Here is a 26,893-nt window from a genome sequence, read left to right on the forward strand (position 1 = left end):
ATTAGATGGCATAAACATTTTTTAAAGAAAGTTTTGAAACTTTTGAAGAATCATAATCCAGAAAAATTGGGGGAGAAGATATGGCAAAGGTCAAGTGGCATAGTAACTCCCCTAGGCCTATATGACTGTGCATGTAAGGGAGTCCTTCATGAGTTCAGTGACCACTTCTTCATGAGAGCATTATCAACAAAGGGTGACTTCTGTTTTACTCAGAAGAATTTACCTCTTTGGCTTGGAAGGAACAGGGTTACCTTGAGTGATTTAGGGTGGAGATTTGTTGAGCATTTCATGGTAGGGATACACTTGCTGGAGGACCCTGAAATGCTGAGCAGTCCAGTCTCAGGAAGAGTTGGAATTCAGCAAGAGAGGGTGGTTCTAGATTTGAGAAGGGGCTAGGGCCCACAATAGAGTTGGAAGGTCTGGCCTCCTCTTAGCCAGACTTGAAGAATAATCTGTTCACTTGGATTGAGCTTTAGTTTCCTCATCTATAAAGTGGAAAGAATAACGAACTGCCTATGTATGGTAGAATAATGGAATACAAGACCATTAGAGATGGAGGGCCTTCAGAATTGTATATACATATAATGGATTAAAAGGGAGCTGTTCTAATTAAAGAAGAAGGCAGGAGTTTTGGAGGGTAGCCCTATATACTTGGCCTTTCCCTTGATCTTAGAGCTCCTAGGGTATCATCCTTATTGTACAGTTTTGGATATTGAAGTCTGGAGAGAAGTGACTTGCTCGGGGTCACATAATGGTAGTGCTGGGACTTGAAAACAGGTTTCTTGAACCCCAGTGTGATTTTCTTTCCCTGAATATAAGCTGCTTCCTAAAACATGATAAGAGTATGTATAAAAGGCTGAGATTGACAGGAATAAAAGTATTAAGACTCCAAAGGATAAATGGGTAACCAGCAATTCACAAAGGAAATAAAATTGTATAACAAAGCATGGGAAAGTTTCAATCATACTGTCAACAGAAAATGAAAACTATGCAATTTATACTCTATCAAATTTGAAAAGATTTTTGATATGAAATTTTTTACTTAACAAAATTTGGAAAGTTTTCAAATATATTAATATTCAATGTTTCTGGAGGTGTGGTAAAACAGGAAATACAGAGAAATAAAGTGATAGCAATTTGACAAACTATATCAAAAGCCTCAAATGAATCTATCTGTAAGTAATTCTGCTTCTCATGATAGCTATCATTAGGAAGTAATTTTAACATGAAACTATAGTATAATCTATAATATTAAAAGTAGACAATTTAGGATCCAATGATACATCTTTGTAATAGAATATTATTCAGCTACAATATGATATTTGCAATGAGTTTTTTTTAGTAAACTATGGTATAGATTATGTTATAATATACTGGAAACAAAACTACCTCTAAAATTGGAATGCAGACCATATTAAAATTATTTTTTAAATGCATGGATAAAAGAGAAATATAATGAAATGTTACCGTACTGGCTGTCTTTGGGTAGTGTTGATTTTGTTTATTTTTTTAAATAAATTTATTTATTTTATTTATATTTATTTTTGACTGCGTTGGGCGCAGGCTTTCTCTAGTTGCGGCGAGCAGGGGCTACTCTTCATTGCAGCGTGCGGGCTTCTCATTGCAGTGGCTTCTCTTGCTGCAGAGCACAGGCTCTAGGCGTGTGGGCTCCAGTAGTTGTGGCTTGCGGGCTCTACAGCGTAGGCTCAGTAGTTGTGACGCACGAGCTTAGTTGCTCTGCGGCATGTGGGATCTTCCTGGACCAGGGCTTGCACCCATGTCCCTTGCATTGGCAGGAGGAATTTTTTTTTTTTTTTTTGCGATAAGTGGGCCTCTCACTGCTGTGGCCTCTCCCGTTGCGGAGCACAGGCTCCGGACGCGCAGGCTCAACGGTGGCTCATGAGCGCAGCCGCTCCACGGCATGTGGGATCATCCTGGACCGGGGCACGATCCCGTGTCCCCTGCATCGGCAAGCGGATTCTTTTTTTAAAATAAATTTATTTGTTTATTTATTTTTGGTTGCGTTGGGTCTTCATTGCTGTGTGCAGGCTTTCTCTGGTTGTGGGCCTCTGCACACACTGTGTCTCCTGCATTGGCAGGCAGATTCTGAGCTACTGCGCCACCAGGGAAGCCCTATTTGTTTATAATTTTCTATCTTCTCCAAATGTTTTGCAGTAAGTATGCCCTCCCCCCCATTTTTAAGAAACAGTCCTCAGAGACTCAAATAGGAGTAGCATATCATGAGAACGATTTATATTTTGATTAGGAAACTTGGGGCCAAAGATGTTAGTATTCATCAGCAAGCCCAGTGTTTGTCCACAGATATTTTCTGGTGCCTCCAATATGTACATGCAATAAAGATGCTGAGAGAAACACAATGCTGAATCACACAGGGATTCTAAAATCAAAGAGCATCATCTGGGGGTCAGACAAACACATCTGTAAAGAACTATAATACAAGTGGTAAAGTCCAAAAGGGAGGTATAGGAAAATAGGTTGAACGGAGTTATCAGTGTAATAGAAGCAATGGGTATATAAATAGGAGTGGTTGGAATGGTAAATTGGAGATAGATCATGAGAGTTATGAATTCCAAGGAAAGGAGTATGTTGTTAAATTGGAAGGCTATAAGTAGCTATTGAAGGTTTGGGTTTGTTTTTAAATGTTGTTTTTTAAATCATGATCTCCATGATATATACTTCAGGAAGGCAGCTTTTGGAAATAAACTGGAGTGGGGATGAGACTGAAGGCTGTAGATCAATTAGAAGCCAGCACAATAGTTCAGGTGAGAGACAGTGAAAGTGGATCTTGGGAAGTAGATGTGGAGGTAAAGAGGAGGAGGCATTCAAATAAAGTCAGATAATTGGAGGATAGGATAATTGGAGATGAAGGTTAGAAGCTCCTATCTCAGTAGGTCAAGAAAGTATTCCCATCTTCTGAGGAATTTATTTCAAAATCAGCCTCCACATCATGATTTTGTAAAATCTGCACTTGTGTCTCCTATGCCAAGCTGCCAGGGAGGAAAATTACACTAGCAACTATGAGTAGGTTGCTAGAGTGAAATTATGGCTTTTCTGTTTCTGTTTTTTAGTACACATGTGATATCTGGGGCTTGAGTAGCAGCAGCACAAAGGATTCTTCCTAGTCCGTAAGAAGAGTTTTTTGTATGTCGAGTAATGGTGTACATTAAAAAGGCGGTTTAGTGCAGGCCAACCTGAAAGGGATGGGAGAGGATGGCCTCTCAGGTATCCAAGTACCCCAGTATCCCTATGCTGGAGGAGCTTCGTGCTGCAGTGGTACTCTCCCAGTATCCCTGTGCTGGAGCCCAGGCTGGACCAACCTGAACACAGGTTCTGGGCTTCTAGAAAGATTCTCAACTGAGTTGAACACATAGCTGCTTGGTGAGAGGTTCTTTGCACCCTCTCCCTCTCTTCTTATGGGCTTCTAAGATCTCACTAACCACTTGAGCTTCCCTCTTGCACCCTCTTCCATCATCCTTTCTCCCTCTCTCTGGAGTTAGGTAATCCCCACTCACTCAGCCCAGCCCTGCATAAGCAGAAAACTCCTGGTAAAGTACAGGCTGGGGAGTCAGCACCATTTCTTTCTGGCTTTTTTTAGGTAGCCAGCTCTCTTCCGCCTCTGGCCTTCTTTTTTTTTTTTTCCCTTTCAAGTATGATTTTCTTTGTACCAAAACTATACAAAAAAATAGAAGCAGAAGAGTCCTACTTGAAGCTAAAATAGGTTTCAGTTGGAGGTAGCTTAATGCATATATTTTCACTTAAGCCAAAAATTAGAGCTATTTGACACCCTTGGGAAACTTTTTATAATAGGTACCACAGAATTATTACTTTAAAGGAAGTTTAACCTGAGATCAAACATATTCTTTTAAAGGGTCTCCCTTTATTCTCTCTTGTTCCCTAAAGCTTTCTCAGACGTGGTTGTGCTGTGGGCTGGAACAGATATTTTTAAAAGCTTTTAAAGACAACTGGCTTGTAAAAATAAAGCCAGAAAGGCAAAAGTTTCTCCATGCTTTTGTGTGTGTGTGTGTGGTGCAAGATCTGGAAAAAAAAAATCTAAAATCCATAATTATATCTAGGAACCTATAAATATTCATTCATTCATTATTCCATTTATCATTTTAGGAACCTCATTGTGTTCTACAAACTGTGCCAAATGCTGGGGTTACAAAGAAAAATGAAGAATATTCCTTTAAGAATGTGCTACACAGGACTAAGTATAACATTAAGTGGACAAAGATTGGGAGACATGGGCTTCCCTGGTGGCGCAGTGGTTGAGAGTCCGCCTGCTGATGCAGGGGACACGGGTTCATGCCCCGATCCGGGAAGATCCCACATGCCGCGGAGTGGCTGGGCCCGTGAGCCATGGCCACTGAGCCTGCAGGTCTGGAGCCTGTGCTCCTCAACGGAGAGGCCACAGCAGTGAGAGGCCCGCATACCGCAAAAAAAAAAAAAGATTGGGAGACATCTGTTTTGAGGGGGAGGAGAAATTTACAAAGCTGAAGAAGTTGGTGCTTCAGTGCATTTAGCCTCCATTCTTATCCGGGAAAAGACTGACCTCATTGTTAGTTCCTCAGTTAAGTTGCTTGGGGCCCAAATTCATGTGTGTTTTGTAAATGCCAATTCACCAAGTGTTGGTTTGAGATTTAGGATTGGCAATGGAAGGATCTCAGAGCTTCCAGTTTGCTTTTTGCTGTTGTTGACCATAAGAATGGACTTCCAGAGCTAATAAAATCTATTGTCATTACCCTGTTTTTGTCATGTACAAGGTGTTTAAGCTTAGGCAAGCCACCTATCTTCTTCCCTTAGTTTTGCCATCTACAAAGTGAGAAAACATACCTATCATCCTACCTTTGTAAAACTGCATAATGTTCATGTAGGTGGTTTGATTATCTGTGTTAATCTTTGAGGTGGAATAAAAAAGAATACTCTTTTAAAAATGCTCACAATTGGGACTTCCCTGGTGGTCCAGTGGCTAAGACTTGGAGCTCCCAATGCAGGGGGCCCGGGTTCCATACCAGGTCAGGGAACTAGATTCCACATGCCACAACTAAGGACCTGCACGCTGCAACTGAAGATCCCACACTTGGCAATGAAGATCCTGCATGCCGCAACTAAGACCTGGCACAGCCAAATAAATAAATACATAAATACATAAATAAATAAATAATGTCCACAGTCTAGTGGGAAAGATATACAAGTGAGCAAATAGTTACAATATGCTGTGTTGAGGACATGAAAAATAGGCCAGAGAAGTATAGTGGAGGGACCATACCTTCCTGTGAAATGCATGCAAGAGGCTAAATAGGAAAGGTAACATTCAACTTGTGTCTTTTAAAGAGAAGTAGGAGTTTTCCAGGTGGATGAGTAAAGAAAGGTCATTTCAGCAGAGAAAATTGCAGGTACAAAGGCAGGGAGGTGTGAGAGAGTATATCATGGTTGAAGAATTACAGGAATTTATGTTGACTGGGGAGTAATATTTGTGTTGAAAAGGGTGGCAAATGAGGCTAGATAGGTAGACAAGTTCTAGAGAGTGAAGGACTTGGTATGTTGTATCCAGGAGTTTGGACTTAATCCTATAGGCTACTCTAGGGAGCCACTAGCCATATGTTGCTATTTACATTTTAATTAAAATTAAATTAAAATCCAATTTCTAGGTTGCACTTGTCACATTTCAAGTACTCAATTGCCATAGTGGTTGGTAGCTACCATACTGGACAGAGCAGATAATAGAACATTTACATATTTGCAGAAAGTTCTGTTGGGCAGCACTGCTGCAGGTAGTGTGGGGGGAGCATTAAACGTCCTTGGACAGGGAAGTGACGTGGTCGTATTTGTTATATTTGTGATTAGAAATATCACTCTGATGGCAGCATTAAGAATGGCTTGGAGGAGAGGGAGAGAGGGATTTGTCAAATCATTTTAAAAGTGAAGTGATCATAATTTACTATTTGGTTACCTCTTCCTTAGCCCTACTGTCTTAGCTGCCTCCCCTCCAGTATCCCTGCATCATGAAGGCAAAACTATCCAGAATTTAGGCCTAAAGGATTTACTTCAGGCAGCCCTTACAGGTGGCATTCAAATGTTCCATCCCTTTTCTTCTATTTCTCCCAATGGGGAGGTCACAAGGGATTTGTTGAGCCTCAATCTCTTTCCTACTTTAGGCTGATGGCCCAAGAGGCTTCTAGAAAATAAAGAGAGGGGAAGCAGCATATCGTATGCCTGGGAGAATGGGGAACTGGCTTCTCTGCCACCTGTTTGTAGACGGGTACTCAGTACTCATCCCAGGATATAACTCAGAATGTCCCTTACTGCCCACATCTAATCAGGCACCATTTCTGGTCATTATACCTCCTTAACATCACTTATATTAATTCCTCTCCATCTCTATCAGTGCCTTAATTTAGGCCTTCCTTCTTCTCTCTTATATTACTCCCTTAGGGAGCTTCCAGGTTGATGAGCACCTGAAGATTTGGGGAGAGTGGTGTGCTCAGAGAAAGTATGGAAGCTCCTCCTCCTTTCCCCATACTTTGCCCTATGCATCTCTTCCATCTGGGTGTTCATCTATAGTCTTTATCATATCTTTTTATAATAAACTGGAAATCCAGTTTAAAAAATTCCTCCCTTAGTCTTCTGGCTGGACTCGCTGGCTCCATTCTCTCCTTCACTATTCCACTCTTCACTGGCTCCTGGCTGGTCAAAGCTTCCCCAACCCTTTGGTCTAGGTTTTAATGATGTGACTCTGTTCTTCCTCTCTAGTCTCCTCTGATCTTCCTCTCACCATTTTTTCTCTCTGTCTACATTTCAGCCAGACTTGAAGTTCCCCAGACATTCATCGCTCCCTCTTTTTCAAAACCACATAGTGAGTAAATGGCTGAAGCAGGATTGGAATCAATACATATTCTCTCATCCTTATGTCTCCTTATGTCTCTACTATGCCACTTGTGAAAGTGCAGACAGAAATGCCATTGTAGAGATGGGTTAGAGGTAGGAGAAAAAAGAGCTAGAAGAAGAGGAAGATTTCAATCAGTTCACCAGATGCATATTACCATGGTTCAGGCCCTGGAGTAGATAATGGAGATACAAAGACAAGTCTATAAAAGGATGAAGCAAAAAGGTAGGAGCCTTAGTACCTGGAAAATAGCCTGTGTTGAGGTATGTCTTGGTATTCCCAAGAGAGTTTTAGTTTTTAGAGTCTGGAGACAAAATAAGTCAGAGAAGCTACAAAATAATGGATAGGGAAGGATATCTGATATCTATATGAAAGTTTCCTTCTGGAAAGTTCAGTAAGCTCATATACCTTTATAACTCATGACATAATCAACAAAGCTTGGCAACAAAAATATAGATTCCAATACATTAATAGATATTGCTAAAGTATCTTTACATCATGTATGCTGATTTCACCTCCCTTTTGGGTCCTTGATTCCTGACCTTTTAAAGTATTCTAGTTTAAAAGGGAAGCCTTTTACTTCGATACATAGAACTAATTGTTCCCTTCTTTTTACCTCTTCCCTTCAGCTTCCTCCCTTCTCAGAGTGTAGGAACAACACAAAGATGGATTTGTATCTTACCAGATAGGATTTACCTGGACTAGACAAGGAAAAAACTCTCTGGCTTAGCCAACCTGCCCTTTTGGAAACCTATATTTGCAGTCCTATGGAGCCGAAGGAGCACAGGTGCTGAAATTAGCCAGCTCATCACTTACAGTGTGCCTTATGTTAACTAGGTAACTTCTTTGTGCCTCTGTTCCTCATCTATGAAATAAGTACAATGATCCCCAGCTTCACAGGGTTATTGGGAGAATAACCTGAAAAGATCTGACCTGACACACTAAGAACTTGAAGTGTTTTGTTTTGTTCTGTTTTTTCGATTTAAAAATTCACTTCTGGGACTTCCCTGGTGGTACAGTGGTTAAGAATCCGCCTGCCAATGCAGGGGACACTGGTTTGATCCCTGGTCTGGGAAGACCCCACAAACCGCGGAGCAACAAAGCCCGTGCGCCACAACTACTGAGCCCACGTGCCACAACTACTGAAGCCCGTGCGCCTAGAGCCATTGCTCCACAACAAGAAGCCACCACAATGAGAAGCCCGCACACCGCAACGAAGAGTAGCCCCCCGCTTGTTGCAACTAGAGAAAGCCCGCGCACAGCAAGCAATGAAGACCCAACGCAGCCAAAAATAAATAAATAAATTTATTTTTTTTAAAAATTCACTTCTAAAAATCCCAACAGCTTTTAGATACCCATGCAGACAACAACCTGTGGTGGAGCTATGACTTGTTTGCTATTTCACCAGGAAGAATGAATTGCCATCTCTGTGCTGCCCCCAATACTTTACACACAATTCTGCTATTTCATCTGCCATACTATGTATTAATTATTTGTTACTTTCTCTTTCCCATGTTTGATTGTGAGTTCCTCAAGGACTGACATCCTGTCTGATTAATTCATTCCAGCATCTGGCACAAGATGTGTAGATCCGACTTCTAACCTCGATGTAAAAGCTGATTGACCCTAAGTGAATCTTCCAACATTCAATTGCCTCATAAAAATTGATAATAACTATTTTAAATTTTTTTGCGGTATGCGGGCCTCTCACTGCTGTGGCCTCTTCCGTTGCGGAGCACAGGCTCCAGACGCGCTGGCTCAGCAGCCATGGCTCACGGGCCCAGCCGCTCCGCGGCATGTGGGATCTTCCCGGACTGGGGCACGAACCCCCGTCCCCTGCATCGGCAGGCGGACTCTCAACCACTGCGCCACCAGGGAAGCCCGATAATAACTATTTTTTATTTGAGTGGCCGCTATGTGCAATGCATTATGCTCAGTGCATCATTTAACTGTGAATTTGTCTCTTTAGGTGGTCTCTTAGCAACTCTTCTCCACAGGGGTTAAGGGCTACCTTTGGGGGACGTAGATTTACCTACATAGCCCTTTGTAGCTCCTTGGAATTTCATCATAGGAAGGATTGATAAAGCAATAGGACAAGGTACCTTGGCAGGGTTTCTGACAACAAAGGAAAAACTCCCTGTTACTGAAGACCTATTCATATTTACCAGTTTTTACACCTTTTTCTTGCTAAGTACAAAAATAATAACAAAAACAGTAGCAGCAGCAATAATAACAGCAACAATGAAAATAACTGCATATTTGTTATTTCACTTGATGTTGACTTTGTAACCATGCACTCCCTTCATACAGAGTTTATATGTATATCTCTGTAACTGGAATTCCTCATTGCTTTATAATTGTTTACAACTTGGCCTCCTTACTAATCTCTATGAGCCACTTAAAAATTGTATATATTTAAAGTGTAAAATATGATGATTTGATATACATATACCTAGTGAAATGATTACTACAGTCAAGCTAGTTAATATACCATTTCCTCACATAGTTAGCTTTTTGCGTGATGAGAGCACCTGAAATCTACTCTCTTAGCCTGTTTCCAGTATTCAATATGGTGTTATTAACTATCATCATGCAGTACATTAGATCTCTAGATTTATTCATCCTGCATAACTGGACATTTGTACCTTTGACTAACATCTCCTCACCTCTCCCCTTCACCCCCACTGCCCCAACCCCTGGTAACCACCATTCCGTACTCTGCTTCTATGAGTTTGACTATTTTACGTTCCACATAGGTGAGATTGTGGAGTATTTGTCTTTCTGTGCCTGACTTGTTTCATTTAGCATCATGTCCTCCACGTTCACCCATGTTGTCACAAATGGTAGGATTTCCTTCTTTTTAAATGCTGTTGTAATATTCCATTATACATATACTGTTTATACTGTTTTTGATAGTGGCTGTATAAATTTACATTCCCACCAGCAGGGTGCAAGGATTCCCTTTTCTCCACATCCTCACCAGCACTTGTTATCTTCTGTCTTTTTGATAATCGCCATTCTAACAGGTGTGAGATGATATTTTGTGGTTATGATTTGCATTTCCCTGATGATTGGTGATGTTGAGCGTCTCTTCATATACCTATTGACCATTTGTATGTCTTCTGAGAAATGTCTGTTTAGATCCTTTGCCAAATTTTAAATCAGGTTGTTTTCTTGCTATCAAGTTGAGTTCCTTATATACTTTAGATATTAACTCCTCATCAGATGAATGATTTGCAAACATTTTCTCCCATTCCATAAGTTGTCCCTTCACTCGCTGATTATTTCCTTTGCTGCACAGAAAAACTTTTAGTTTGATGCACTCCTCTATGAGCCACTTAAGGGCAGGGACCATGTAAATATTCATCTCTGTCTTCCCAAGGTTCAAAGGATTGGCACAAAACATGCTAAGTAAATGGTTGATGTGTGTAAAATAAGTAAATGAATGTGTGCTGTGACATTATCTCATGTGAGAAGGGGTATGTCAGAGGGGAAACACTTTGTATAAATGAGACAGTTTGAAACTCAGCTCTGCCTCAGTCCGTTGGCTCTAGACAAGTCTCTTAACCTCCTGCAATATCCTTACATGTAAAATCCAGTGATAATATCTCACTAACAGGCTTGTTATGAGGAGTAAAGTGATGCTCTGAGCATAATGCGCTGTACATAGTGGTCACTCAATAAAAAATAGTTATTATCAATTATTATGAGGCAACTGAATGTCAAAAAGGCTCACTTAGGGTCACTCAGCTTTTAAATAGAGGTTAGAAGTCAGATCTCCACGTCCGGTGCTAGACGCTGGAATGAATTAATCAGGCAGAATTTCAGTCCCTGAGGAACTCGCAATCAAACACGGGAAAGAGAAAGTAACAAATAATTAATATATAGTATGGCAGATGAAATAGCAGAATTGCGTGTAAAGTATTGGGGCAACACAGAGATGGCAATTAATTCTGCCCGGAGAAATCGCAGTGATGGTGACACTTGAGCTGTAGTGGGCGATTTCTAGACACTGAGTCTCAGAAGCTGCCGGAACCAAGGTGCTGCGGGAGTTGAGTGAGTCTCGGTCGGATATTGTTACCGGACCGGATCGAGGCCGTTCCGTTAGTGTTTTCGGACGCCCAGCGGTCGCGGCTTCTTGGGCCGATCTTCAGCTGGTACAATTACAGGCCGCGCAGCAGCGAAGGATGAATGGAGCTCTGGGAAAGGTAACGTAGGTTCCACGCACGCTGGGCGCGGGGGAGGTGGTGAAAAGAGCTGAGCTGCGAGGTGGCCGCGGGACTCTCACGCTGCTGCAGACATCCGGGTAAGAAACTTGGGAGAGAACAAGGCTCTTCCCAGAACCACGTGCGGCGCCTTGTCAAAGGGTTGCGCTTAGTCGTCTGCTGCCGGGGCGTTAACCCGCGCGCCACGCCCCGCCTTGCCTCGCATTGGCCGGAGCCCCGCAATGGGAATCACAGCGGAATAGGTCCAAATAATATGTACGACCTTGAGCAGGTCATTATATTTTTGCTTTAGGTCATCAGCTTCCAGATTTTTTTGTAAGAAAACCGTTTTGACTCGCTGAACAGATTGGGATGTGAGGCTACTTGGTGACAAGGGAAGGGTAATAATAAAAAAACATTTTTACTTACAAAACCTTAATTACGTGACTGCAGTAAAACCGTGTGAACCACGTAAAGCATTCCTTGACTTTCCCTTGTTCTCTTAATAGATTTCAGCTGTGCTTTTTCAGTTGTACCATGCTGCTTAGAATAATGACTTTTTTTTTTTAGCAATTCATGTTAAAATTTTATTCAAGGCATTAATTCGGAGACTGTACTCCATGATACACAGCACGATCATTGCTGCTCATGGATCTACTGGTCCTAACTTTGGGGCAGCCCCTGAATGTCTCTAGGTTTGTTTCCTTAAGGTCCCAAACCTCACTTCGTCCTTAATGAAGTAACTCTCTGTTGTTCACTTTAGCCAAATTGTGAGAATTTAACTAGATCTGGTGAAAGGATAATAGAAAAATATCAAAGTTTTAAAATTTAACTGTTAAAGATGGTCAGATTGGTGGCTCCATTCACCTGCTCTAAGAGCCTTGATTCTGAGGAATGCTGAAAGGGAGGGATCATTGTTCAGGGAATACTGTTTTTGGCCATTCTATACTCCTGAAAAGCCCATGGAAATCTGTCATAGGCTATAACCTAAAGATACAAGGGCATATAGGGCCCCTCTGGGTCTGATGCCACTGTTCCCTTCCAGACTTCTTTGTTACTGACTTCACTCTTCCGTTCTGCCCTATTGCTTTGGCCAGGTAGTCTCTTCTTTATTTACCAAATGCTGAATTCCTAATCTTTGATCTTGTGGAACTTTCTCACTAGGAATGCCCTCACCTTTTTCACCACCTATCCAAATGCTCCATGGTTCAAGGCCCAGCTCAGGTCTCATCTTTTCCTTAAAAGCTTTCAGACCATTCCAGCCAAAGTGCTTGTTTATTTTTTGAACTCTTAACTAGTATTATCTTTTGGCATCTAATCATATGCAGTCCTGTGACCATCCTTGTCTCAGCCTGTCTGGAAGTGTTAGTTAATGCTTTACATTTATAAGGAAAACACATGGGTTTTGCATCAGACCTGTGTTCTATCTCTTGCTAGCTGTGTGACCTTAGGCAGGTTATTTGACCTCGCTGTGCTTCAGTTTCTTATCTGTAAATGCAGATAATGGTGCCCATCATATGGAATTGTTGTAAAGATTTTAGAAGATAATGTAAGAGTATTTTCTAAGTGTGAAGGACTATACAAATAGGAATATTGATATTATTCTATAGTTAATAAACTGCTTTCATTTCCATAATTTTATTTGAGCTTCATGATATGAGATAATCCTGGCAGACACAACAGATAAGGAGGTGGAAGCTACTGGTGCAGTGTCTGATACATACTAGGTTCTCAAATGCTTTACCAAATGCCTGAATGAACGAATGCCTTGCTTATAGGTCAACAGTCTCTTTTGTGGTAGTGCTGAACTGGAGCCTAGATTTTCTACCCTTCCTAAAACCCCACTGCCTTTCCCCTTCTGAGTATTTTGCATCTCCCTAATTTGGTAATAATCTTGGTTTCTGTCATCTGTGAAATGAGGAATGAAAACCTTCCTTGACCTTCCCAGTTGTCAGTCCTTCCCTTCTTTGTGACCTGTGCAGCCCATTATACTGATCTCATTTCAGTGTAATAAATAATTTGCACATCTACTTTCCTCATTAGAAAGATTGAGGGTAGGGACTTCCCTGGTGGCCCAGTAGTTAGAATCCGCCTGCCAATCCAGGGGACACGGGTTCGAGCCCTACTCCGGGAAGATCCCACATGCCGTGGAGCAACTGAGCCCATGCGCCACAACTACTGAGCCTGCCCTCTAGAGCCTGCGGGCCACAACTACTGAGCCCACATGCCACAACTACTGAAGCCTGTGCTCCTAGAGCCCATGCTCTGCAACAAGAGAAGCCACCGCAATGAGAAACCCACGCACCACAACAAAGAGCAGCCCCCACTCGCCGCAACTAGAGAAAGCCTGCATGCAGCAACGAAGACCCAATGCAGCCAAAAATAAATAAATAAAAATAAAATAAAATAAAAAATTAAAGAAAAAAGAAAGATTGAGGGTAGGCAACTGTATTTTCTTCATGTCTGTATATATGCAGCCTACAGTGTACTTGACCTGATAAATATTGAATGAACAAGTGAATGAAAAAATGTTGACATTATGTGGTAAGTACACAGTAGAGCTGGGACTAGAACTTCAAACTCTTAGCTCAGTGCCTGGGACCCTAAGAAATCATCTCAAATTTTAGGTGAGTGAGAAGCTCAGCTTTACTGGAGTAAAACTGGGTGGGATCACATACCTCTTTAGGTTAACAGAAGTAGTAAAGCAGCATTGATCCAATTAAGACACTAATGCTGATAGTCATCAGACTTCAGAAAACGTATTGTTTGATCAAGATGGAAGGATGGTGCCTGTGGAAGTCAACATGCACAGGGAATTGGTAGTGACTCACCTGCTGAGTTACTTTGCAGAGAAAATGGATGGTGTTGGAGTGTCAAGCTCAGGTCTGGATGTCACTCACCCTCAGATTACCATTCTTTTCGGGGATTACCATACCCTTGAACCACAAGGATATGATTAGGGGAGGGGTGGTGATCACAAAAGATATGCTAGCCTTACTAGCCCAGAAGGAGCAACCTTGGGGACTGATCACATAGTAAGTTGTTTTCAAATGAAACACTGAAGACTAACATGGAGCAGAGTTCATATGAACAAATAGCAGTGAGGATTGAAAAAAATGACAAATCAACAGACATGAATTAGGAGGGCATAAGAAGATATGAAACAGGAGGACAGAAATTTCAGAGGGCCCAGCAGGGCAGGGAGTCCAAAAGCCCAGCAAAATGGTAAAGAAGTTGGCTATTTCCTGGTCACTACTAGACTGTAAGTTCTGGAGGACAGGGACATTTCTCTATTTTGTTCATGGTTTTATCTTCAGCACTTGTCACATACTAAAGTACATATTGTTTAATAAATGAGGAACTGAACAATCACCACAGTTATTGTCACTGCTCCCAATTTGACTGTTAACAATGTGCCTTGCACTTGCTAAGTCCTTTTCATATAATATCTAATTTAATAGTATCAACAACTCTATGAGTTGTTTTTTTTTTAATTTAACTTACTTTTTTATACAGAAGGTTCTTATTATATGAGTTGCTTTATAACCTGTTTAGAGATAAGGAAGTGAGGTTTGGAGAGATTTACTAATTTGATCAGCAAATATTTATTGAGCACTTGCTGTGTGCCAGAGAGGATGCTAGATGCTGGGATGTAGTAGTTCCTGTCTTCAAGGAGCTTATATTTCCAGCAAATCAGACTAATTAAACATATAACTACCTTTTGCTGTATACCTGAAACTAACACAATATTGTAAATCAACTATACTTCAATAAAGAAAGTATAATTACTTAACTAATTGTGATAAATGCCTCAAAAAAAAAAGATTCTGTGTGCTATATGGTGTGTATAACAGCAGAATTCAAGTAAGTCTGAGCAGTCAAGAAAGTTTTCTTGGCGATGTTACACGACTAAGACTTAAAGAATAATAGAATTTAGACTGGGAGAGCATGTGCGAAGGCCCTGAAATGAGAACACGTTTGGAGTTCCAGAGGGCCCAGAGGAAATTGGAAGGGAGAGAAGCAAGGGAGCTTGTATCAAGGGAGAGGGTGAGGAGAAGTATGGGGATGAGAGCTGGGGAGATGGTATGGGATTGGGCTTACATTTCAGTGACCACAGTTGTTTTGAAACATTTTAGTCCTGGAGGAAGGTAGGGAATTTGGCTTAACAGAGCTCAGCTGTGGCCTAGAAGTGCCATCCACCAGTATGGTGTGAGGCCAGATATTCCTTTCTTCCTCCCTTCCTCTCAATCTCTCTCTCTTTCTTTCTTTTTAAAATCGAGATATAATTCACGTACCGTGATATTTACCCTTTTAAAGTGGATAATTTAGTGGTTTTTAGTATATTCATAAAGTTGTTCAGCCATCATCACTAATTCCAGAACATTTTCATCACTCTAAAAAGAAACGTTGTACCCATAAGCATTTACTCCTCAATTCCCCCCTCTGCCTACCCCCTGGTAACCACTCATCTACTTTATGTCTCTATGGATATGTCTGTTCTGGTCATTTCATAAATGAAATGATATAGTATGTGAGGCCAAGTATTTCTTTTATTTTTTTTATTTTAATTTTTTTTTTTTTTTGCGGTACGCGGGCCTCTCACTGTTGTGGCCTCTCCCGTTTCGGAGCACAGGCTCCGGACGCGCAGGCTCAGCGGCCATGGCTCACAGGCCCAGCCGCTCCGCGGCATGTGGGATCTTCCCGGACCGGGGCATGAACCCGTGTACCCTGGAGGGACCGTACCTGGAGGGACGTTAGAGTCATCTTTTCTAACTCCAGAGAGGGTAAAATTACTAGCCAATCACTAGTATGGTGACCAGTGTGGGGGGAGCCAGCCAGAGCTCCTGTGTCCTGGGGCTCCCTGTTGCCTGCTCTGTCTTTTATGCTGGCCAATAAAAGGTTAAGCATATTGTACACATGTTTACAAAGTCTTTTAGTATCTGATTTAATTGTCATTTTTAGGATTGTCTGCATACTTTGTCCTTCCTTCTGTTATTCATATCCTTCCCAATCTTTCTCTGGGAGACTTTTCCTAAATTTGGTCATTTTCCCCCCTGAATTCCTAAACACTAACACATTCATTTATGGGAGAGAGGGTGTAGAATAGTGGAAAAATTATAGGCTTTTGAGTCAGAGAAACCTAAGATCCTATGCTAGTTCTGATAGTAGCTGTTTGACTTTGGGTAAATTAATCTCAGTTTCCCCAACTGTAAAATGGGATAATAATACTTATCCTGTAATGGAATTATGATTTAGACACATGGTAGGTGCTCAACAAAATAGATGTGGGTGGTAATAAATGGTAGCAATGATTGTCACTCATTCACTTCTTCCTAATCATTTATTTATTTACTAAAACAACAGGAAGATGATATGACTCTTGCCCTTGAGGATCTCTTGGTTTAGCATAGTGGCCTATGGGTGATGTTAAGAGTTTCAATGAATCTCTTGAAGTAGTATGCAAACTTTTTTTCCCCTTCCTTACTTAATTTATTTGGTTCTACATACTACATTTTAATTTTTTTTTTTTTTTTTGGCCACGCCATGTGGCATGTGGGATCTTGCATTGGGAGCGTGGAGTCTTAACCACTGGACCACCAGGGAAGTCCCCACCTGCTACATTTAAAAAAATTGAAGTAGAGTTGATTTACAGTGTTTCAGGTGTACAGCAAAGTGATTCAGTTATATATATATGTATATATACACATATTATATATATAGATTCTTTTTCATATTCTTTTCCATTATAGGTTATTATAAGAATATAGTTCCCTGTGCTAAGTATGCAAACTTTTGTATATTCGTGTCTATATGTATTTGTCTGGGGAGAAGGTTCATGATTTGGGGCAGATTATCAGCAATATCTGATCTGTAACACCCACAAAGCTAAGAACTTCTCCTGGCCATCAACACCTGGATTCCCTGCCAGAGGTGCTTGTTGTTTGTGCCACCTATTTTGACTTAATCATATAATACTGTGGTATTGCTTAGCTGTTTAATACAAATGTGTATTCATATCTTCAGCCATTCAAATTCCTATAAGACAGGGGTTGTGCTTACATTTTTTAAACAGCTTTATTGAGATATAAGTCATATACCATACAATTTGTCCATTTAAAGTATACAATTCAATGGCTTTTAATATCTATAGAGTTGTGCAACCATCACTACAATCAATTTTAGAACATTTTCATCACCCCAGAAAAAAAACCCATATCCCTTAGTGGTCATCCCTAGCTCCCCAGACCCCCCCAGCCCTAGGCAACCACTAGTCTTTCTTTCTCTATAGATTTTCCTATTCTGGCTATTTCATGTAAATGGAGTCATACAATACTGGCCCTTTGTGACTGGCTTCTTTTATTTAGCATAATGTTTCCAAGTTCATTCATGTTGTTATATTTTGTTTTTACAGTCCCTTTCATATTCAGCACAGTAGTTGACACATAATAGGCTTTTTAAAAATTTTATTTTTATTTTTTAAAACTTTATTTTTGGCCTCATTGGGTCTTGATTGCTGCGCGTGGGCTTTCTCTAGTTGCGGCGAGCGGGGGCTACTCTTCGTTGTGGTGCGTGGGCTTCTCATTGTGGTGACTTCTCTTGTTGTGGAACACAGGCTCTAAGCACATGGGCTCAGTAGTTGCAGCGCATGGGCTCTAGAGCACGCGGGCTTCAGTAGTTGTGGTTTGCGGGCTTAGTGGTTGTAGCTCACAGACTGTAGAGCACAGGCTCAGTAGTTGTGGTGCACGGGCTTAGTTGCTCCGTGGCATGTGGGATCTTCCTGGACCTGGGATCGAACCCGTGTCCCCTGCATTGGCAGGCGTATTCTTAACCACTGCACCACCAGGGAAGTCCAGGCTTTTTTTTTCTTAATTTTAAAAAATATTTATTTATTTATTTACTTATTTTGGTTGCGCCAGGTCTTAGTTGCAGCATGTGGGCTCTTAGTTGTGGCATGCAGGCTTCTTAGTTGTGGCATGCAGCCTTCCTAGTTGTGGTATGTGGACTCTTAGTTGCGGCATGCGAACTTTTAGATGCGGCATGCGTGCAGGATCTAGTTCCCCAGCCAGGGATCAAACCCAGGCCCCCTGCACTGGGAGTGCAGAGTCCTACCCGCTGGACCACCAGGGAAGTCCCCATAATAGGCTTTAAAAAAATAAAATATAGAACAGTTTTAGAATTACAGAAAAGTTGCAAAGACAGTATAAAAAATTCCCATATACTTCATGTCCAGTTTTCCCTGTTATTATCTTACATTAGTATGGTACGTTTTTCATAATTAATGAACTGATATTGATATATTATCATTAAGTCCATACTTTATTCATATTTCTTTCATTTTTTAAAATCCAGTGTCCTTTTTCTGTTCTAGGTAGGATCCCATCCAGTATATTATATTACATTTAGTCATCATGTCTGCTTAGGCTCCTCTTGTCTATGACAGTTTCTCAGACTTTCCTTTGTTTCTGAAGGCTTTTACACATAATAGGCTTTTAAGACATAAATGTTGAAGGAACTGAAATTGTTCCTCATAGTGGACAGGATTTTCTCTTTGTGTTATGGGACCTTAAGGGCATTGATTATTTATTATCTAGTTACTTTATAAAAAGAACTCCTCTATGTTAAGCATTCCCTTAGTAAACGTATAGCAGTGATCTTTTGAGTGGGTGCCAGCAGGGCAGAGTGAGATTAAAATAGCTGGGTTGTTGGGGGTAAGATTGTGGGGAATGGGGGAAGCTGCCACTGCAGCTGCCTCCTCTCATTATTATTGTTTTGTTCATGTTGGTATATTATTACTGTTATTATTATTATTATGAGAGTGTAGTGTAATAGAGGCATAGTCTTTGGAGTAAAACAGTCCTCTTACCCACTTATTAGCTATAATTTCTTGGAATATAAATTCTATGGGCCTCAGTTGCCTCACCTGTAAAATTGCCTTGCAGTGTTTTGAGAATTAGGGAAGAGTTCAGAAAGTCCCTTGCATGGCGACTGTGCTTGACACATAAATAATAGTTGTTGATTGATATTAGAAAATATAAATTCGGGACTTCTCTGTTGTCTAGTGGTAAAGAATCCGCTTTCCAATGTAGGGGACGCAGGTTCGATCCCTGGTCGGGGAACTAAGATCCCACATGCTGTGGGGCAACTAAGCCCATGCGCCACAACTACTGAGCTCATGTGCCACAAACTACAGAGCCCGTGCACCCTGGAGCCTGTGTACCACAACTAGAGAGAGAAAACCTGCACGCCACAACTAGAGAGAAGTCCGCATGCTGCAACAAAAGATCCCACATGCTGTAACTAAGACTTGACGCAGCCAAGAAAATGAATAAATGAAATAAATAAGTATTAAAAAAAAGAAAATATAAATCAAATTAGAAAGGGGAAATAGGGTGAAAAAAAAGCAACCCAAGTAGTTTGTCGGGGGGGTTGGGCTTCTGTTTTTCGAGCATTTTCTGTAGTGGGTAGAATAGGAAAGAAGATGGCCTTGGTTTGCCTGCATGTTTGGTATTAACTGTAGGGCAGTTTCTTTGCTAGTCAAGAGACTTTGGTTCCGTTTTGTTTTGTGTACTGTGGGTTTCTTGCCTCTTTGTGAAGAGGTACTTGGAGATCTGTGAATGCTTACAATTGTTCTAACACGGCTATTTTGCTGTAGGCGCTGTGTCTGAGGAATGACACCATTTTTAAGCAAGGCTTTTCCCTCTTGAGGTAAGGATATTAATAACAGTAAAAATATAGCTAATATTTGCATTCCAATAGGTGGTTCACACAGCATTCTTCTTTCGTCATCTCTACTTACATGTTTACTAAGCATCTCAAGCATTAACTCCCCTGCAAACTTACTCCTTTCCCATTCTCAGTAAATGACAACTCCATTCATCTAGTTGCTCAGGACAAAATCCTTGGAATCATCCTTGACAATGTTGTTTCTCTCACTCTACATCTAATTCTTAAATAAATCCTGTCAGCCTTGCTTTTGAAATATGTTCGAATAATGCAAGGCTATTGCAAGAACGACTTCACTGGTCCTCTTCCCTCAGTTTCATGTCTTCCTATTCATTGCTCACCTATTGTCAGGGTTAGCTTTCTAAAACTTAAACTTGATCATATCACTTTTGTGATTATAAACTTCCAGGAGCTTCCCACTGCCCACACAGAGTACAGACAAAACTCCTTAGCACAGTGTTTGAGGTTTTCATAACCTGACCCCTGATTGCCTCTTTTACCCTGCCCTCTTCCCTGCTGCTTAAGTGCCACTCACATCCACCTGCTTGCTGTTCTCCAGATATACTACTTTCATACCTCTGCCTAGAATGCTTTTCCTGTGGGGCTAAATAATCGAGAATAGTTCTTAATTTTTAAAACCTCATTTCAAATAGTTTCACCCCTCATGAGCATGCTTTCCTTTGTATTCCACCAAATCTTGTACATGATTTTGTTCTGGATCAGCACTGTATTGTGGCTCGCATCTGTTTACATATCTCTCTCCCAACTAGACCATAGATAGAGACATTTTACTTACTTTTGCATCCTCAGGACCTAACAGATTGACCCATAGTAAGTACTTAATAATGTTTATGGAAAGAAGAGAAGGAGGAAATAAGGAAATATGTAGCATTGATATATCCTTAATGAGGAGCATACAAGTTTTGGTAGCTTTGCAAATAGATGTGGGTATCTAATTGTATTCAACATACTTTCTTCCTCTTTTTAGGTTCAGAACCTCAGGAGAGAATCCCATCTGTTCTGCAGGTAAACAGTTATTTCCTGATGTAGTCTTCCTGCTTTAAGTGACCCTCTAACACTATAATAATTTTGTCTAAAAAGATGCCTAACATATCTTTGAGAAGAGTGCCTGGGACCAAATCCTACCCCTCACATGGAACAGGACAAAGGGCAAGAACATAAAGTAGTGGTTTAAGAGCAAGAGTTCTGTAGTAAGTTTGGATTCCAACTCTACCACATACTATTCTGTGAATTTTAAGTACCTCTCCATAGCTTGGTTTGCTCACTTTAAAAAATGAGGAGAATTATGGTACAAACTACAGTGAATTATTTGAAGATTCAGTGAGATAAAACATATAAAGTGCTCAAAAAAAGTTAGTATTGGGACTTCCCTGATGGTCCAGCGGCTAAGACTCCGCACTCCCAATGCAGCGGGCCCATGTTTGATCCCTGGTCAGGGAACTAGATCCCACATAGTACAACTAAAAAATGATCCAGCATGACACAACTAAGACCCAACACAATCAAATAAATATAAAAAAAAAGTTATTATTATTCTTGCTACTATTTCAGACCTGTCTTTCATGTCCATTATCTACCAGGCTAAGGCTTTTCTTCCAGTATTTTATCCAAAATGAATGTTCATTCAATCTGGTCAACTCAATGAATTTCAATCTGTTTCAACCCTATTATTTGCCAATTTTGCTTTGTCTATTATGTGACACATTTCAAAGCAGCCATTGGATGGTAATGACATCTGTTTTTTGACTGAAGAGTATCAGAAACAGGGAATTCCCTGGTGGTCCAGTGGTTAGGACTCCGCACTTCCACTGTAGGGGGCACTGGTTCGATCCCTGGTCAGGGAACTAAGATCCTGCAAGCCACGTGGTGTGGCCAAAAAAAAAAAAAAAGTATCAGAAATAAAGGAATGGGAGCAAGGAAGGGAACTAACATTTACTGAGTGCCTAGTATGTGCCATGCAGTGCATAAGAAGTTTTACATCCATTAATTATTTCAGAAGATGGTGGCAATGTGTAGAGAATCACCACTTCTACCAGGCCTAAAGCCCAGCTTCTCAAAATATGTGCTTGTTTTTATTTATTCATTCTCTCAACAAACATTTATTGGACCAGGCTGTGTTTTAGGTGCTGAGGGTACAAAATTAAGATGATATAATCCTTGCCATTTGGAACCTTACAGTGTTATAAGAAATAATTTTTTCCCAAAAGAATAATATAATGAACACTTCTATACCCATTACTTAGATTCAACTGTTGTTAACATTTTGTCATGTTAGCTTTCTTTTTTTTTTTTTTTTTATATGTAACCATCTTTAATATTTATATGTATGGTAGTAACTCCCCCAAAGATTAGACTTATGAGAGCATAATTAAAAAACACATTCCTCATTGCTTTTTAAAGTTAAATACAGGCTTTTCTATTGAAGTAAATGGAATATTGTCCCCTGCATCGGCAGGCGGACTCTCAACCACTGCGCCACCAGGGAAGCCCCCGGGAAGCCCCCGGGAAGCCCCCAGGAAGCCCCCACGTTAGCTTTCTTGATCAGATGTTATGATACTTCACCCCTGAATACTTAAGCATGCATTTCTAGAAACAAGGATATTCTCTACATTCTATTAAAGAACCACAATAGCATTATCTCCCTGAAGAAAATTAATAATAATGCCCCAATGTCATCTAATACTCTATCCATTTCCCCAGTTGTCCCCCAAAAGTCTTTTATGGGGTTGTTTATAACCAAGAGTCAATAATGGTTCATGCTTTGCATTTTGCTATGATGTCACCTTTAATGCAGAACAGATCTTTCACTATTTTATTTCTACAACAGTTGCTTTTTGATTAGGCTAGACCATTTGACTTACAAAATTTCCTCCCTTTTTAATTTGATTATTTCTGTGCGGTATTTTATAATATCTTCTTCTGTGCCTTTCCTACAAACTAGAAGTTACATCTAAAAGCTTTTCTAGATTCAAGTTACACAATTTTAGCAAGAAAACTTAATAACTGATGCTCTGAACTTCATATTGCATCCTATCAGGAGAGGAAAAAAAAAACTAAGAAAATCTGATCATAAAAGTGAAAAGCAGCCATTTTAGAGAATATGGAAAATAAACACACACACACACACACACACACACAATACACACACGAAGAAGCTGAAGGAGATGAAGAAAATAAAAATCACTTGTAATCCTACCATCCAGAGATTATTGCTTAACATTCTGGAGTATATCCTACCAGGTCTTTTTCTAGGCATTTCTTTCTCTCTTTCTGTGTGTGCGTGTGCGTGTGCATGTGCGTGTGTGTGTATTTTTGTCTTGCAGTAATGGGAACAAATTATATATAATGCTTCGTAATCTTTTTTTTCTACTTAATCTATGGTGAACATGTTTCTACTATAATAAATAAATATCTACATAATTATTTTGAATATACTGCCTTAAATGGAACAACTTGTAGGGTAAGAATCTGAATCTGGTTTTGAACATGTTGACTTGGAGTGCTTGTGAGAAAGATATGCTAAGTAGTCCATTGGAGACACTGATCTTGAGCTCAAAATATAGGTCTGGGATGAAACTGAATTTGGAAGTCATCATATTGTTGATTTTAATTGAAGTCTTGGGAATGAATGAGACTACCTGAGGAGAACAAGTAGAGAAGAGGCCCAAGGATCAGGCCCTGAGGAACTCCAACATTAAAAAATTGAGTAGAGGGTACAAGATATGGCTAAAAAGGTTTGAAAGGGAGGCCAACGTGGTAGGAGAAGACCAGGTTAGTATAGTTTCATGGCAGCCAAAAGGAGAGTGTTTCAGGAAGGAAAGAGGGGTTAATCACCGTACAGGTCAGGAAGGAAAGAGTGGTTAATCACGTTACAGTTTCAGCTGTGTGCTGCTGAGAGGGGATCACAAAAGACATGAACTAATGATGTTCCTTGGTTTCGACAACATAGAGGTGACCTTAGGGAGAGTAGTATCTGTGTAGGTGTGGTGAGGTCTGTTGTGGAAATCAACTGCATTGACAGGTGAATGGGAGTTCAGGAGTTAGAGAAAGCTATTACAGACAGTACGTTTAAGAAGTTTGTCTTTGAATGGGAGGAGAGAGAATTGGCAGGAGCTGGAGAGGGATGTGGGATTAAGGAAAGACTTTTTTTGATGGTTATTTTTCTCTTAATTATACTTTTAATTTTGAAAGATATAAAAAGTTATAAAAAAGTGAAAAGCGTGATATGTCAAATAAATCCAGATTTGGCAATTATTAACATTTTGTTAGACTTTCATTTTTTTCTTGTATATTAAAAATAAGGATTATGTTCAAGACCCATTTATTCCCCACTCTTGGTATCATCCCTTATCCCATAACCAGAGAAAAAGTTCATTTTGAGCTGGTATGTATTCCGAGGACGGTTTTAAAAATATATTAAAATTATCAACTGTTAAAAATTATAAAAGCATGCAAATGGTAAAAGTAAATATAAATTGACAAAAGGATGTATGATGAAAGATTGAATTTTTTTCTATTACCCACCTAGTCTCACTCCTCAGTGGTATGCATCGATAGCAGTTTCTTGTATATTTTTCAGGAAAGTTTTATGCGTATATTAACATATATGTTATAATGCTGGACATTTAGCTTGTTTTTAGTTTTTGTTATTTCAAAAAATCCTGCAACAACTGTTTCTATACATCTTTATAAACTTGTTCTGTACATTTGTAAGTTAAATTCCTGGAATTGAAATTGCTGAGTCAATGGGTTGTCAGTTGAAAATTTTGGTAAGTATTGTCAGATTGCCCTTCAGAGAAGTTGTATTAATTTACATTTCTATTTTCTGGCCCAAACTGGGTTTTACAAAACATCTTACTTTTTTGCTGGTGAAAATTATGTCTCATTTTAATTTGCATTTCTTGAGAAAGTTTGTCATCTTTTCATATATTTTTGGCCATTTGTATTTCTTTTCTTATGAACTACCTGCACATATTTTTTGCCCATTTTTCTTTTGAATTGTTTGCTTTTTCGTTTTTGATTTGTAAGAACTTTTTATATAGTTCCTTTTTTTAAATGAAAGTTCTTTTTTAAAATTTATTTAATTCATTTATTTTTGGCTGCATTGGGTCTTTGTTGCTGTGCGTGGGCTTTCCCTAGTTGCAGCATGCGGGGGCTACTCTTCGTTGCGGTGCGTGGGCTTCTCATTACTGTGGCTTCTCTTTGTTGCGGAGCACGGGCACTAGGCACGTGGGCTTCAGTAGTTGTGGCATGTGGGCTCAGTAGTTGTGGCTCGCGGGCTGTAGAGCGCAGGTTCAGTAGTTGTGGCGCACGGGCTTAGGTGCTCTGCGGCATGTGGGATCTTCCCCGACCAGGGCTCGCTCGAACCCATGTCCCCTGGATTAGCAGGCGGATTCTTAACCACTGCACCGCCAGGGAAGTCCCATAGCCAGTTGTTTTAACATTTATTGAAACATCCATCTTTCCCCATAGATTTGAGAACGTCACCTTATCATATACGAAGTTTCCATATGGATCTAGAACTACTGTATTGTAACTTAGTATTGTTTTATAGATCTGTCTGTATATTTGATACCAGTACCAAGCTGTTTTAATACTACTGGTTACTGTAGTTTTGAGGTATATTTTAGTATCTGATTCTGAGGTAGTTTTTTGTTTTATTTTGCTTTTGAAACTGGATTAAATGGGGCATGTTAAATGCTGTTGAAAAAAATCCAATTGAATAAAAGATCCTTTTGAAAAGAGAGGTAGGGGCAGTAACAATTTACTCAAACAGCTTCCTATTTGGAGAAATTTAAGTTGTCACCAAAATCTTGCAATGTAAACAACACTACAATAAACATCCTTGTACATTAGTATTTCTGCCCTTGTATGATTATTTACATAGGATATATTTCTAAAAGTCTAATTGTTGGGTCAAAGGAAATGCACATTTTAATTTTTTTTTTGGCTGCACTGGGTCTTTGTTGCTGCACGTAGGCTTTCTCTAGTTGTGGCGAGCAGGGGCTACTCTTTGTTGCGGTGCGTGAGCTTCTGATTGTGGTGGCTTCTCTTGTTGCCGAGCACGGGCTCTAGGTATGCAAGCTTCAGTAGTTGCAGCACACAGGCTCAGTAGTTGTGGCACGTGGGCTCAGTAGTTGCAGCGTGCAGGCTTAGTTGCTCCACAGCATGTGGGATCTTCCCGGACCAGGGATCGAGCCCATGTCCCCTGCATTGGCAGGCGGATTCTTAACCACTGTGCCACCAGGGAAGTTCCAAAATGCACATTTTTAAAGCTATTGATGTGTATTGCCAAATTGCTCTTCAGAAAGATTGTACCATTTTATAGTTTTTTTGGTATTTAAGAATCCCTTTTTATACACTCATCAGCATTGTTACGTTTTTAATATTTGCTAATATTAATAAGTTAAAAAATGCCATCCCTTGTATTCGTAATTTGCATGTCTTTGATTACTAGTTGGTTGAACATATTTTCATACATTTACTGGCCATTTATCCTTTCCTTTGCCCATTTCAGTTGTGGAATCGCAGTGCCTAGATGGCTCCAAGGCCCAGGGTAACTCACCAATATCAGCATGCCAAAGTAATTCTCTTTGAAAGGACACAGCTTTGTTGGCATTTTTCATGTGTCTTTGAGATTTCTTTAAAGTCAGAAATTTCAAAATTGAATTAAAATGGTGTTCGGAAAAGAAGAGTAGGAAGCAGTGTCCTGTTCCTACCTTTACACATCATACTCTCTGTGGGCCCTGGGTACCATCCCAGCTGCTCTGTCTAAGGGATGGGCCTCATTGTAGTGACCATCTTTTTCTTACTGATTTAAACGTACATGGAGAGGTAGAAGTAAATATATAAAGAGGTCTGAAGAGGTTAAATGAAGGGAACTCAGACTCTTCTTATTATAGCATGAACAAAAAGGTGGAGTCATCAAAACATGGTACATTCGGGACTTCCCTGGCGGCTCAGTGGTTAAGAATCCACCTGCCGGGGCTTCCCTGGTGGCGCAGTGGTTGAGAGTCCGCCTGCCGATGCAGGGGAC

The 26,893-nt window shown here is 40.3% G+C and overlaps 1 protein-coding gene across 1 annotated transcript in view; it reads left to right on the forward strand.

The window, feature by feature from the left end:
- Positions 1-10,995: 10,995 nt before the first annotated feature.
- Positions 10,996-26,893, forward strand: part of MRPL48 (mitochondrial ribosomal protein L48) — a 50,817-nt gene continuing 34,919 nt past the window's right edge. The window contains exons 1-3 of the mRNA XM_007448082.1: positions 10,996-11,115; positions 19,766-19,818; positions 20,825-20,862. Coding sequence (XP_007448144.1) covers positions 11,095-11,115; positions 19,766-19,818; positions 20,825-20,862 — 112 coding nt within the window. The 5' untranslated portion in view covers positions 10,996-11,094. The remainder of the gene's footprint in view (positions 11,116-19,765; positions 19,819-20,824; positions 20,863-26,893) is intronic.

This window comes from Lipotes vexillifer, unplaced genomic scaffold (assembly GCF_000442215.2).
Source record: "Lipotes vexillifer unplaced genomic scaffold, Lipotes_vexillifer_v1.1 scaffold640, whole genome shotgun sequence".
NCBI lineage: Eukaryota > Metazoa > Chordata > Mammalia > Artiodactyla > Lipotidae > Lipotes > Lipotes vexillifer.